At 31.7% G+C, this 15,786-nt stretch overlaps 1 protein-coding gene across 2 annotated transcripts in view; it reads left to right on the plus strand.

Moving 5' to 3' along the window:
• The first annotated feature begins 6,635 nt into the window (after nucleotides 1-6,635).
• Nucleotides 6,636-15,786, plus strand: part of Duox (dual oxidase) — a 31,503-nt gene continuing 22,352 nt past the window's right edge. The window contains exon 1 of one of the 2 annotated variants that reach the window (XM_069043932.1): nucleotides 6,636-6,963. In XM_069043932.1, coding sequence (XP_068900033.1) covers nucleotides 6,819-6,963 — 145 coding nt within the window. In that variant the 5' untranslated portion in view covers nucleotides 6,636-6,818. Of the gene's footprint in view, nucleotides 6,964-13,323; nucleotides 13,366-15,786 lie in introns of those variants that run through there. The other variant, XM_069043937.1, reaches the window with a different exon arrangement.

Genomic DNA, 15,786 nt, shown 5'->3' on the forward strand with positions numbered 1-15,786 from the left:
AATGAAAGTTGGAGAGAATTAAAATTACTGCCTAATATCAGTCTTACTTTTTTTCTAACATCTTGTGGTACTGAAAGAAAGGAAAGACAAAAGTTGACACAAAACAGTAAAAAGTACTACTAAGCATGAAATTGTATTTCTTCCTTTAAATGTTATTATGAAGGGTCTTTTTTAAGCAACTTCCAAGCAACATTTGCTTCAGGTTCCCCAGACCGATCAATTCCTGCCACAGAAACAATTGGAAGAATTGTAGAGAAGTTTGAGCATTTAATGGAAGATACCTTTTCATTCATCCTGTAGTCCTGTACGACTTTATTTGAAGGGCAAATTAAAAGACAATTAAATAATAAATAATAGAGAAACCATCTGACAAATACATAGTATTTTAAAAGTCAAATTTCATGGCTAGTGCTACTTTTTAGTATTTTTGTGTTAACTCCTTTCTTGCTTTTCTTTCAGTACCACAAAATGTTAGAAAAAACAAAGAGTGGAATTAGACAGTATTTTTAATTCTCTTTAACTTTCATTTTAACTATTTTGGCATAAAATTATTAGGGGAGCCAATAATTGAACTCTTTATTTTTACATGTAAAATCCTATGTCTCGTAAACCGATTCTACACCCGGTATATCTGTTTTTTAACAAAGAGTGAATTAAAAATTTTTTAAATCGCTAGTGAGTTAAATTTTTTTAACTCACTCTACCGAATAAACAATTGTTTACCTTGGTTGTTATGAAGTTGATAAATACGGTTTAAAACGTCAGAATTGAATAAACATTTTTAAAACCTGAATAATTGTTATTGCGTCTGTTAATTTTGTGTTTCCAATAGCAACACTTAACCGGCGTAAGGCCGTTTTTGCGTTTTCCCGGACTCAAACTGATCAGTGATCACGTAAAGAATTGGAATTTGACACAGGATGAAATAAAAATCATTTAACAATGGTATTCTCAATTTAAAATATAAATTACTGAGAATATTATTATCTTTCATGTTATTTAACCGAAACGAAATATATCTTGTCAGCAAAGTTTGAATGACTTCATATCTTCTGATTAAAGGAAATAAAAATCAGTGTTGATTTCCTATCATTACACTTGAAAAGTGAAGTTAAATTACTCACTGTTTGAATTTAGAGGGCTACAGAGTACAAAATTTTAACATAATCAGGTGCGTCATTATAGATTATAAATTTAATCAGATAAATTAATTTAAGTGTAAAGTTCCGGGGACTAAAAATTATAGATCAACAGATATTATGTGACTTATATTTGCAGTTTACGGTTTTGAATTTGGCGATTTAAAAAAGAGTCTTTAATTTGAAATGATGAACATTTTAGATACTGCCTCTGGACAGATTCAGTCTCGTCAATTCAATTGTTAAATAATTAAGACGCAAATTAATATCTCATACCTACTCTAGTTTAGATTTCAACCACGCATGTTTGGATGTTAGAATATTTTCTGTGATTCTTTGTACAAATGTAAAACCATATTTTTAAAAGCTTGGAAACCAGTGAGCAGAATGTGAAGATTAAATAAAAATTTGCTCCCTTTTTATGTTGTAGTCGAGTTCAAGTACCTATACAATAGTTCCTTGAATAAGACACAATACAATGTGGTGATAAAATAAGGAAAAGAAAATTATAATTGCGTTATTTAATGTTTTCAAGCAAAACGCTCGCACAGGTCGATTTGACTTACAAAAATGCCATCCCATGACATGCAATTTGTTTAAATGGCGTCATTGGTTTTTGCCAATGATGTCATCATCAATTTTTTTAAATGACAACCCCCACTTTTTTCTTCTCTTTCTTATAGACCTCCCTATTATCTAAACCATGAATGAAAAAAAAAATGGTCCTTACATAACAATTTTTTTGAGAAAATAACAAATTTTACTTCAATTTAATTCTATTTTTAGGCCAGGTTGTATAAAGCTTAGTTAACATCGTGTCGGCTAACAACGCGTCGGAAATCCGCCCATTTGATTGGCTGATACAAATAAAATGTTAAATATCCTCCAATCAGATCGCTTGACATTATGTTAACTTTAACAACGACTTGACATCGCTTTATACAACCGGGCCATAATGAAATATGTTGTATATTATGATACAAGTTTATAAGGAAACCTTTAGAGTATATTAAAGAACAAGTTTTATAAGGGTTGATTTGGCGCACGAGTCCCAGGTGTAGAAAACGAGCCGTAGGGGAGTTTTCTATGGGGCGAGTGCGCCAATGCCCTTATAAAACGAGTTTTTTTCTTGTTTTTTTGAATTTGCACCCTTTTTTTAATTTCTAAATAAAAAAATTAAAATTTCAAATTCTAGGAAATTTTGTATTACATAATTGGTAATTCAAAGTAACGGATGCAACTACATCTGCAACAGATGTTAAAAAGTAGAGTTTGAACGTTAATATTAGAAGTTTTTTTGGTGTAAATGACAATAATATGATAATAATACACTGAAATATTGATAAACATTTTCTTAGAGATCTATTAAACCATGAGTGCTTTTAATATACTGGGTGCCCCAAAATTCGCGGAACAACAAATGAGGCAATGTCAATTCATGTTAGAAAATAACGAGAAAAATAATTTAAAAATTCTATACCTCTAAGATTTGAAGATATGGGGGCCCAAAAGTTGCAGCTTTGATCTCATTTATTTTAAATAATAAAAAAGATTTTGACTATTTGTCTTTTACTAGCCAGTGGCCTAATAATTTTGAACGATTGTGATCAGGTTTGCAATTATTTTCTTCATTATTTCCAGCATTTCCAAGTAGTAATTTTTGTTCGTTTTACCTCAAATAGCGTACGGCAACACGGCTTTGATTTTTCCCTCTCATTTCCAAGGATACAACAAAAATGAAATATTTGCAGACTATTGGGACGCATAGAATGTTTTTAAATGTTGCCACATTTAGAGTAACGATAGGTTCATATCTTCTACAAAAAAAAAGATTGATTTTTTTAAACATTTTTGCCTGATCTCTTAATGACTACTTAACAACGTACTACTACGTTGTTCCGCGAATTTTGGGGCACCCAGTATAGCCATAAACGACTCCAACTTGAATATAATAATAGACCTATTAGAGACGCAAATTCGAAAAATGCCCAAAATCCGTTCAAACAGGAGAAAATTCTCAAATTCTGACAATGTCAAAAAAAAAAAAATTGTATGGTTTATTTAAAATAGAAGATTTATTTTAATAGACCAAACAATTTAGAAGATTTACGGCAGAGAATTCGCGCTGAAATGGAACAAAAAGCCTTGACATTATTGAGCGCAGTGTACAAAGTGTAGGTAAGTCCCTAATGGTTGGTGGGGGAAATTTCAACATTTGAGTTGTTAACTTTGTTTTTGTTTGAGGTGAATTAAAATTTTTACATTAAAGTTAACATGTAATTAACCAACTTAAGCACATAACATTTTTGTTTTGCAATGCAAAAATTTCCGATAATAATGCGGAATCTGGAAAAGTACCCCGAATGCTTGCAGCGTTTCCACGTTGAATAGCAAGGGAAATCCTCTCGAAAAGGAATTTCTTTGATTTTGAATCGCCTGATTCCGCAATAAGTCGGTTTTGCACCAAGGGCCTAAGGTTTCAAAGGCTAAATTTTTGCATTAAAAAAAATGTCATTTTCTCCAAAAAAATTGTTATGTAAGTAACGGTGAATTTTTCCATGAAGACTTCCTGATTGAGTACGTTTAACATTTGAATAAACTGATAAAGAAAGAATGCTTGTTTCCAGATTTCAGTAGGAATCGAAATTAAGATTCAGTATCTAGATTTTATAAAAATATAGTACAATGTTTAAGAACGAAACCATTTCCTCCTCGAGTGGACAAATTGTTATGTAGCTAATACATACAACACATGTCAAACTTGTAAAGGATTCAGTTAAGTTTATTTTTCGTTGGTGCAAAAAAATTATAAAGATATAACTGATAGGCTTCTTGCTTCTTCATATCAAGCTAATCAGACCTTCTTCAGAGAATTAAAAGTTTGCCACTGAGTTTTGTAAACACACGTTTACATCAAATGCCAGATTCACCAAATTATTTATGATACAAGAAAACAACGATTTTATCCACGATATGGTTCCCCTAAGTGGACGAGTCGGTCAAATTTATTGCAAACAGGTGTGCATTCTTTGTTAGTAGCGCAGAAAAACATTTTACACTCAGTTAAAAGAGAGACAAAAAGTGTATACTGTATGTTAACACTAGATCAGAAAGGCATTCGACAACAGATTTTTGAGACAAATTTAACTATCACCAGGATTTCGAAGCTTATTTTCTGATAATTTCAAGGCACAGTCAAAACGCCAGACTGTGGCAAACAGTTTGTATCGCGTGTTCAAATGAAATCCTGGGCTGAGTAGGCGTTGGAAAAATTAAACCGTTTAGAACACCGTTTGACACGTTTATGTTTAATCGGGGCATAATTGAACATGTTTGTTTTCAGCAAAGGGTGCCCTTAGATATTTGCTTCGAGAGTAACAATCGTTAAGTTATTCTTTTTTTAATGTAAAACATTGCAAAGAAAGAAAAAAGAAAGATTTTTTTGGTTCTAAATTTTAGGTTAGCTGTCAACATGCTCCAATTAATCTACGTTTTAAAAAAGCACAACAATTGACGGTTTCCAACGCCTTCGCAGCCCAGGATTTCATTTGAACGCGCGATATAACCACCACAGGAAGAGTTATGACAACAATTTTCTGAGAATTCGATGGAATGGTTTTGACTGATGATTTTTCAGCGTAACAACGGAGTACCTCTGATGTTAAATTAATTTCTGAACAAGCAAAAATTAAGAACAATAAGAAGCAATAAGAAGAGATATGTTTTATTAGGACAATACTCCGGTTGAGAAAAATTTAGTTCGATGGCTACTATCTAAAATACTATGTAATTTTCAAATCTTGAAGGAACTTCCCTATTCGTCAATTTTAACTACCATTGATTACTGCTTATTTCTAAAATTCTTCGTTTTCCGGACGTTACGACACTGACAAGAGAGGTTAATGACGGTCTTAAGACACATCAGCATCGTTACGCTAAATTAATGAATTGGTTTTGGTGACGGTGTTGCGAAACAAATGTATTGGAATCTAATACTTTATTATTAAATAATTCTATCTTTCCACACTCTTTAAATCAACATTAATAATTTAGCATTAGACTTGCAAAAATCCAGTAAGTACTGGTATTAATCAATACAAATTTTATATCAATTCGCAATTTTGTATGGAGAGAAGACACCAAAAATTTACATAAACTCGTAGATCATCATTTTGTCCAAGCTACGTTTCCATCTACTAAAATGTAGTAATTTATTCTCACATCTGAAATTCCTTACGCGGATACATTTCCAAAACGAACTCATCTTACTTTTTAATCGCCCATAATGTATTTTCCCAGCAGCCGTATCCTCTTTACACCTACGTACACTGGCACCGTCACACCGGATCTAAAAGACATTGAAAAGAGTGTTGGACTATATCTTTAACAATATCAAGAAATTTAAATCGCTTACGTCACCTCTGAATTCTTAATTACATTGCGGAAAAAGTACAAACAAAATTGATAATACTCCACAGTTCCTTCTAGTCGCTCTTATTATCCATCAGGGTTATTTCCGAACCTTGAGACTTTTCGTTCGATCTTATACTCGTAACATACATATAATTCAAGTTCAAAAACTAAGACGGCTAATTATGTCACGTCGAAAGCTGTTGACACATTTATTATTGTCGCCATGATTCATTGGGTGTCGTTCCGATTTCTCTATCTCAACTGGCGACTAACGACAGGATATGACACTATCTTCTCCTGACCAGAAACCATCTTCCACGTTAAATTGCCATCTTCCATCTCATTCAAGCGTGGTTAGGCGGCAATAATTAACCTGTTTTAAATCCATTACTGCAAAAATTCCGTAAAATGATTCAGGATGTCGTCAGAAAGATTATAATTTCAGGGTAATGACATTCACATATGGTCCTGCAACACCAACGGAAACAACAATTTATTTGTTTGCTCTTATACGCCAGAAAGGAAGCGAGCGTAACAAACTTAACATTTATCTAATAAATTAATTATTACATTCAACACACAAACTCGTAATGGCCTTTCCACATCGACGAATCCATCTGTTAAATTCTCGAAAGTAGAGCTTTCCTGCTTTAAAATCTGATGTCGAATGTTAAAAGGGTATGACTAATTAGTCTAACAATAAATGTAACGGTTGGGATGTTCACTGTTCTTCTTAGTCTTTTATTATTGCGTAAATAATGTATTGTTGCAACGTCTCGTTGAAAGTCTCATTAGCAATTTATCGAAAAAATAAATAACATCCTCCTCTTGGGTTCATTGTGGAAGAGTGTGAAGGTATCATATCTCGGTTGGATCTTTTCCATTTTGCAACTTCCTGCAAAGGCCATTTATGCGCAAATTATAAATTAAGCGCATAAAGTCACAGTTAGGCATAAGACGGGATTAAATAATTAATTATAAAGGTACATGTGCCATTGGAGGGGATTTATGTAAAGTCTACTTTCTCTTCAGTGTTGATGGTGAGGTTTTGTTTAAGCAATCTGTTAGTGTGAATGAAGTACAGTGTAGATATGCGTGCGTGTGTGCTGTTTCTTTCATGTTGTGAAAAACCTTCAAGAAAAACGACACTAACGTGACTTACCGATGTGGTCCATTTGAATACTTTGAATTTCTAATTTGTAAATAGTCCTGTCGTTTCTTGTTATTTAATTTAAATGTTAGTGCTGGTTTTACCGTGTACTGTAAATGTGGGATGTAAAACAGCTGATCGTATACATTAGATGGTTCTGGGGAGCCGCATCAGTTGATATGGTTTCTTTAACATCTCGTTTCTTTCGTCTGTTCACTTTCTGTGTCATTGTCCTCGTTGTCATTTCGACAGTTCGACCTGGTAAGTCTTGGTATACTTTTTATTTTGCACACCACTGATTATCTTGTTTGTTATTAATCAAGACGTTTACACGAATCACGAAGTCAGTACCGGCGCGAGGGTGGCGTTAGAATTGACAGAACCTACATTTCCTAGCAGGAAGCAAATTTTTATTCACTCACAATCTCACTTTGCAGGAATTGTCCGAATCTCGCAAACCGCCTATAGCGGCAGTCGAAGGCCGCTTTTCATGTCTCGGCGACAAGATACTAATGCCCTATATCTACATCCTGTTCAGATTCAAATGTTCCTCGGGTTAACGTCTGATTATAAATATAAAATGAAAACGTGACTTTAATAATTGTCGGGTTATTTCGTCCAGATCGTGAGCTAACTGAATTAGAAAACACAACTTAATTCATTTTGTCGGAGTTGTATCTTGGCAAATTTAATCCTTTCTAGGGGGTCATGAGATGTGGAAAGGTTATTATTTATTATACGTACAAGTGACCTACTTAAGCAAAGGCATGTCAAAATATTAGCAAAATAATTCCAGCATTTTTTTTGTGTAAGATGCTTTATATGTAAAAATGTGTGTCTGAATAATTTTCATATTTCAATAATTGCAGGAAGAATTTAAAGATCAGGTTTTTTAATTAAGTGTTAAATTATTGTCCCGGCGTATGTTCAGATAGAAAGGAAGATAAACAACGTATTCGGGTAAAAAATAGTGTTGGTCACGTTTATTTATCAAAACTCAAGATTTATTAATTTTTAATTTTTGTAATCAGTAAATCGAAGACATTGAGAAGTTTGATGATATTATCTCTAAGGGGACATCGAAGCCTTCAAAATTTTGACACGAAAATGTTACAATGATACAATCAATGATTGATTCTATTTTTGTCGTTGAGGTTCAGTTTTTATGCGTCTGTTTGGTATTCTATGCATAATTGTAGTGATTAATTAATTTTTTATTTACGTTCGTAGTTTTTATTACCGCACGTTATGAAATTCCGATTGTTGCAGATACTTTTTATACGTGAATTATTATAGGTGTGGTGCAGAAACGTATATGAGAAGCCTTTCTTAAGTTCAAATCATTAAATTAATTAGATTTTTGTCCTTTCTGAAAGGGATGTGTAACTGATACTCGTATAAGATATATCTTAACCTTCGGAAAGATTGTTACGAAACGTGAGACTGACTGTTGCAAACGAAATGAACACTATTAACAATAATTTATAATTTTCTTAATTAGTTTTAAAATAAATAACAACAAACTCAAAATAATCAGCTTTTCGTAAACCGCAAAACAACTGGATTAGTGTTAATTGTTATTTTACGATTATTATCTATGAGGTATTACTTAGAACAACATTAATCACTTATTAAGGAATAATGGTCTACTACGATAAATAGAAACGCCAACTCTACTCCTTTGTTATTACATATAGCAAAAAATTGTTTTCTAAAATGGCTGTGTGCACTAAATTAACATAACTTATTTTTGCAATAACGATATATAAAAAACGTCATAGTACATATATTTATTTAAATTTTTTATTGTTTTGTTTTTTTTACTAAAGACGAATTTAAAATTTTGTTATAATATTAATAATACGTTACCAATAATTGGAAAATGTATAGTGACATCATTTAACAAGTGATGTAATAAAAATCTAGCATCAAGGAAACATGAACTACTGAAAAGAAAACGACAAAGATGAAAGATTGCATTACTAAAGAATTTTTATTAAAAATTTAAATAAAAGGCCACATGGCAGAGAGGATGCTAAAGAGTATTTAATAATTACTAATTAATTTCAATGGTATTGACACAAAAATTAATAATTTTGTTGTAAAATTAGTTGGATAACACTATAAATGAGCAATAAACCTATTTTTGTAATAGCATAAAGTAGTGAAACTTAATAACTAGCAAATTCAATTGTGTTTCAAAACTTTCATCGTTAATGCAATTAACTTTTAAGTGATTTTGACATTTTTAAGAACATTGATAACAATCATCTCAGTTCCAGATATCGTTTTTAAATTATTCTCTTGAAATTGAATGTTATAGTACTTGTACAATAATAAGAATATAAAAGTCAAAATGTGGAAGCGAGACGCCGGTAATTATGTTGATTAGCACTGCACTATTACTTGATAGTAACATCCGTAATAGTGTATGTACTCCGGCAAAATTGCCGTGCCGCCGGGTGGTGGAGGGAAATAATAGAATCACAAATAAGGATTTTTCAAAATAAACAGTAAAATAAAAGTTTTTGTTTTAATTAAAATGTTATTTGAAAAATGTTTGTTTAACTAAAAGATGTTTTCTGATTGTTAAAAGACAGTATTTTTAAATAATTGTATGATATCTTTAACTGGTAGCAATATCAATTTTTTATAACGTACAAACAATCTATTGAATTTTTCTGTATATGTATTTTAATTTTTATGACAATTTAATTTTTATTTATTGTACCCCTAGCTTACGATGCAATGTCACCTTATTTTAAAACACTAGTTGTCCATTGCATAACTGTAAAAAATAAAATTGTTATTACTTTAGGTTTATTGAGTGGGCAATCCAGGTGGACTGGCATGAACAAACTGGATTACGTTGCCTTATTTAGCCAGAAGCAAAATTATTTATTTATACCACATTTCAACCATCTTTTTTATCAAGTTTTTTATCGATAGCTTACATGTGCCGTAAATTTATCATTTCAATCTAGAACGGTTTTCAAACCATATCATTGATCATTCACCAGTTGACATTTAACAAACAGATGGACTCAAATAAATTTAGAAACTTGGTAATTGCCTCCAAAATTTTCCTAGAAATTTGTCTTTGTCTCATAGAATTATCTGATTGATTTTCAGTTAAGTGTGTGTCGTATTGTTATCAGTATTTGTCAATGACTTTTTCCGTCCTAACTTATTGTTATCAACTGTTGCCGAATGTTATTGTTAAATAAATGACTTGAGATTTCGGTTTATATCTGCTTAAAGTATCAAAAGTACGTATCAAAAATTAAGATCCAAGTCGTACTGATGCAAGTTCTTAATTCTTTATAACAAAAAAATTGAATTTTCAATTCAATCAATTTGTTGTTTTTTTGTTGTTGTTGATTTTATACAAATTATTTTATTTTTAGTTCATTATTTAAACTTTAAGTATCTATGAATAAATAAAGAATCCCATTTATAAAATTATTAATCATGAAATAAAAATGAAAGTACACACTGTGAAATGTAAAATTGACTTGTAATTCAATTTGTAATTACTTTCAAGGTAAATATTTAATTCAAGTATTCACATCCATAAACTGATCTATTTTTCATTACCAACGTTAAAATCATCGGAGACTTTTTTAACGATATTACTAAATATGGGTACGTATCCTACACTAAAGAGAGGAGAAGAGTTGTTCAGTATGTCAAGAATACAGCAGAACGCATTTATTTGAAATAACAATTACATACTATATGATCAACAAAAAAGAAATAAGGGGCGACGATGAAAAACATTTCTGCAAACATCACTAAACAATTTTGACATTTACGTGAATTTTATTTTAATAGTAGTTTATTTAACGAGTTCGTGTGTAATTTGGGCTTTTTTTGTCATGAGTGGACCAGTTTAAAACTCGAGTGAAATGAGAGTTTTAAAGGCCCACGAGTGCCAAAAAAAGCCCAAATTACACAAGAACGAGTTGAATACAACGTTTTTTTGTTCGACGAGCCCCCCAAAGGCTCCAAATCGCTGAAAATCTTTAAAATTAGCTTGACGTTTCGTTTTGACAAGTTGTCAAATTTATCAAAATCCGTTCACACAGGAGAAAATTCTTAAATTCTGACAGTGTCGAACAAAAAAAATAATTTACACTCAAGAACAGAAATTATTCATGACAGAATTTTATTTTTGAAATAGAAGTGAAGAAAATGGTGACTGAGTTTACCATACACAATCCTATTTGTTGCAGTTTCGACAAAACCTCTCTTCATTGTAGTTGTTAGTATGACTGAAGAAGCTACGCCACATGTTTTCAGAGGTTTGGCTTACCACAGACGCCCCTTATCTCTTTTCTTATCGATCATATTGCACAAGGATAGCTCACCCTTGGCATAGAAGGAAATGTTTCCCCTCAAACTACTTTCCGTAAAAATAGTATATAATGGTATTAGGCCGATATGGGTTATATAACAGATGAGGTTGAGATATTGTAAAATCGAGGCGGAGCCGAGATTTTATAATCAACCGAGTCTGTTATATCCATATCGGCCGTATGTTGTTTTATAGTTTTCTTTATACCAGTAATACTTAACATTTAACGATGATTTATTTGTAAGACTGACATTTCTCTTTCCTTCAAAAATTAAATTTAGTTGTCATTTGTGCCGTAACCGTAGCAACGGCAGCAAAAATAACGGCCTCGGTCTGATAATTTTGAATAACGGCCTAGTCTGTTATAGGTGTCATATCAATCAAGCATTGAGTACTGATAAATCCTAATAACAGTATGGTATAAAGAAAATAATTTATTTACACATACAGAATGTCCTAGTACTCGCCGACGCCAATCTAGATCCCAAGAATGCAAATGAAGAAAAATTAATGACTTGCATAACATTGTTGTGAGACATCTAAGATCCACCAATTCCAGAACGGGAACTCCAGTCCAGGTGTTAATGTAAATAGAATCTGTCGCTAAGGGTATATTATCACACTGTCAGAATAACATTCCTGCCAAAGTGTCAACATTAACATGTTACCCTGCTGTCATTTAAATTATAAATTAGAGCAGGCTGTGAATTTTAAATTAGGTTGGCACTACGAACGGACTGTTGACAGTTTGATTTAAAAAATACATCTGGATGGCTTAAAACGCTTTGATTGGTCGAATTAAAAAATATTCTTTTCTTGAATACCATTCAAGGCAAAACAAAATTATTTATTTGTCATTTTTTTGGAGATTTCTCCTTTTATCTCCGGGGAGCGAGTTCTGGGACAGCTGTATATGTATTTTGTCCGTGTTGCTGATTTCCCGTTGGGTTTAATTTCTGTATTCTATTTTATCTGAAATTAACAATTGTTTATGAATATACACATTTTTTTTTTGGAAAATTTGTTAAATACAAGCCAAAACAATGTTATTTATAATCATTAAGAATAAAAATATTTATGAATATCTCGAATATGAATTTTTGTAATTAAATTTAAATAATTTAAATTTCCGTATCATTTTAAAACGGTAGAATTTTATTAAGAATCAGAAATCTATTAGGGCCGGTTTCACCAACGTGAGTTAAATTTAAATACAGATTAAAATACATATACGAAAAGATTGTTATAACAATAGGTAACTAAAGTAACGAAGCATTTTAACCTACAGTTAACTTTAACTGGCGTTGGTGAAATCGGCCCTAAGACATCTTAAATATTAATGAAAATTAAACAAGAAATAATAGTGTTTAACGTCCATTAATATGAGCTGTGGAAAGTAGATAATAAACAGTTTGTATGTTTTTAATTTACAATTAGTAATTACACTACTAAGAAAATTAGAATAACCAACGGCTGATAAATATATACAGTGTGTTCAAAAAGTCTGGAAATACCCAAATGAAACGTAACGCATAATTAAAAAAAAAATCCAAAGACAGGCGAATTAGTGTTTTAAAAAAGATTTCTGCTTGTATTTTCTTTTTGGTCTTTTCGATGACCTTGAAAAAGTTATTGTTATAAAAAAAAATTAGGTTTTTTCAGGAAATTTCTTATATAAATTGAAAATTTTTTGACCATCGGGTAGACAATTAAAAGATCTATTAAAATCGGTAGTAAAAATGCGACGTTGCCATTCAAAAAAAACTTAGATGACATCATAACTCTTTCAAGGTCATCAAAAATAGCAACAAGAAAGCTTTTTGAAAACGCTAGTTTACCTGTTTTTGCGCTTTTCTCGAAATTCATTCGTTTCTATTTTATTGGGGTGTTTCCAGACTTTTTGAACACACAGTATATATATAATGTTTTAAAAATTATTTTTAGTGATTTTAAAAGTCGAACTGTTTTATTCGAAAAATAATCTTGGGTTTTTCAGATCACCCTACTTAATTAAGAAAATTAAAAACCAAAAAACAAAATATATGGAACTAGTGTGTAGCCAAGTTTAATTTAGTTCGTTGAGAGCTTATCACAGTGATAAATGTTTCTCATAATAAAGAGTTGAAAAATGTACAATTGAACCAATTGTTTTATTATATTATTGAAGGCTTCACCTTGAGAAGTTACCTGCAACTTGTAATTATGGTCACATTGAAGTCATTATAAATCACACAAAGTAAAATTTAAATCTGCAAAACTAAAAAATAAACCTACATAGCTCTAGTGGTTTACAACGACCAGTTTGGGTAAGTAATTACTATAATTAACAATAGGTGACAGGTAGAGGGCGCGTACCATAAATCTTAGCTATCTTACTGACCTACTAGTACCAAAAACTACCTCGCCGCGCAATTATTGCACACATGTAGGTCTTTTTTCCTAACGAGCAACAATTCAAGTCTTCTAAATCCAAAAGCACACCATTATCAGCCAACAATCTCTTATTTACGATAATGATAAATTAAAGTCAATCAGTTGGAGCTTGTTATTCGTGTACTTGTAATAATTCACATTTCAAATCAGTAATTGGACAATAAATCAGTAGCCACATAGATAATTGTGTCTGGAAATTTGATAGAACGTTTCATCCAGACACATCAAGGTTTTTTCCTACAACTTCGAGAAAATGTTGAAATCAGATTGCGCCTCTACTTGAAAGAGAGTGATGAAGTGAAGAGATAATTTGCATGTTATCTCAAACGGATCTACTCACGCAAACCGTACAAATTGATTTTTGCTGCTCTAAATTTTCCTGAATTAAGTAAACTGGTATGTAGAAATGTAAATTCTCATAGCAGAAACTCAGTGAGAAGTGGGTCATAATTATACACATAAATTAAGCGAATTAAAGAGATGCACTTTATGTGAAGGTTGCAGAAACTATAGGGTATTAACTGTTATGCAATGCAAAAATATAGTCGTGATTTGAAAATGTCCGATTGTCTTGTACCATCATTGATTGTTAGAAGAATAGCTTGGCTCAGCGTAGCCGAGTTTCTGGGTTAATGGAATTTAATTTTAAAATGCAATTGCTAAATTTCTTAAGTGTAATCGAAAGAAATCCAAGTCGGAATGAATAATTACAACTATTTAAAACACTTGTGTAACCAAACTGAGAAAATAATCTTTCGTCACTTGAGGAATATTTATTTCTTGAAAGAAAAATTTTGACGTCAGTGTTGGTAAAATTAAATATTACTTTAAAATTCCAAATCTCATCTGTTGCGGTACATAACGCATGGTGCACCCAAAAAACTCTCTTAATTTGTTTTTTTGGTATAAACATAACTAGACATAAACGTAACAGTCTGCATTGGAAAGTAAACGAAAAAGCATAGATGATTCAGTTTTAATAACAGTGACATTTTCTGTCCCATTTAAGTAAATTCTCTGTGTAAATGTCAATTATCTTAAGCTATGTTAATTGTAGCAGTAAATAATGTAGTTAATTTATGTCACTTTGCATTGTCAAAATGAAGTTCATTTATAGCGGCCAAACCTTTCATACTTTTTCAAAATTTAATCGCCACAGTGTCCTACTTTTCGATTAAAAATGAAATTTTCACGGGTATAACTTGCAACTTTCATTTTATTAAAATATGTTATAGTTATCTACGTGATAAGGTCTGAGCATTACGTAAAAATTGCGTGTGTGATGGAGGCAAATATTTACATACATTTCCAAGCAGAAAAATGCGACAATAACTTCACCTTACAAATTTTGCATTTATATAAACATCATTGTTTTAAGTTTAATGGTTTAATTATTTTGTTGCCGAACTTGTTCTCTCTAAATTGTCAACGACTTGCAACACCTCATCATTATTAGTAATTTTTATTTTGATTAAAAACTGTGTTTTTTCGTTCTTTTTGATTTTCTTTTAAAACTTATTTTTTGTTCGACACTGTCAGAATTTGAGAATTTTATCCTATGTGAACGGATTTTGATAAATGTCACAACTTGTCAAAACGAAACGTCAAGCTAATTTTAAAGATTTTAAGCGATTTGGACCCTTTAAGGGGCTCGTCGAACAAAAAAACGTTGTATTCAACTCGTTCATGTGTCAATTGGGCTTTTTTGGCACTCGTGGGTCTTTAAAACACTCGTTTCACTCGCGTTTTAAACTGGCCCACTCGTGCCAAAAAAAACCCAATTTACACAAAAACTCGTCAAATAATTGTATATTATATAGGTGGAGAAGTTCATGATTATAGCCAGAGCAGCCAAGATTAGAGCCCGAGGCGCGCCGAGGGTTATAAGCCGCGAAGGCTATAAGGGACTTCTTCACCGTGGTTTATATACTATTTTTTCACTACTAGATACGTTAAAACCCTTTCTGATAATAATTATTAATCATATTATTTTGTCGGATGCGGCGGGTTCGAGTTGTCATTTCTTGACAGTTGGTATGAAAATCGTCTACGTTAACCAATGAAGTAGACGACAATCTTTCGTTGCTAGGTGACGGTCGTTTCATTATTCACCACTGGTTAATAATGAAAAATTATTTACCTGTCACTGGGCCAACGTAGAAAAACGAAACTTCTCAGTGTTCTATGACAACCGATAACGCTAGACTTTATTACTAGTAGTGAAAAAACGACTATTTTGTACTGCTACAGTGTGGAATAAAATGATTTAAGTACATCTAGTTACCTTTGCATTA

Source organism: Tenebrio molitor, chromosome 1 (assembly GCF_963966145.1).
Source record: "Tenebrio molitor chromosome 1, icTenMoli1.1, whole genome shotgun sequence".
Taxonomy (NCBI): Eukaryota; Metazoa; Arthropoda; class Insecta; order Coleoptera; family Tenebrionidae; genus Tenebrio; species Tenebrio molitor.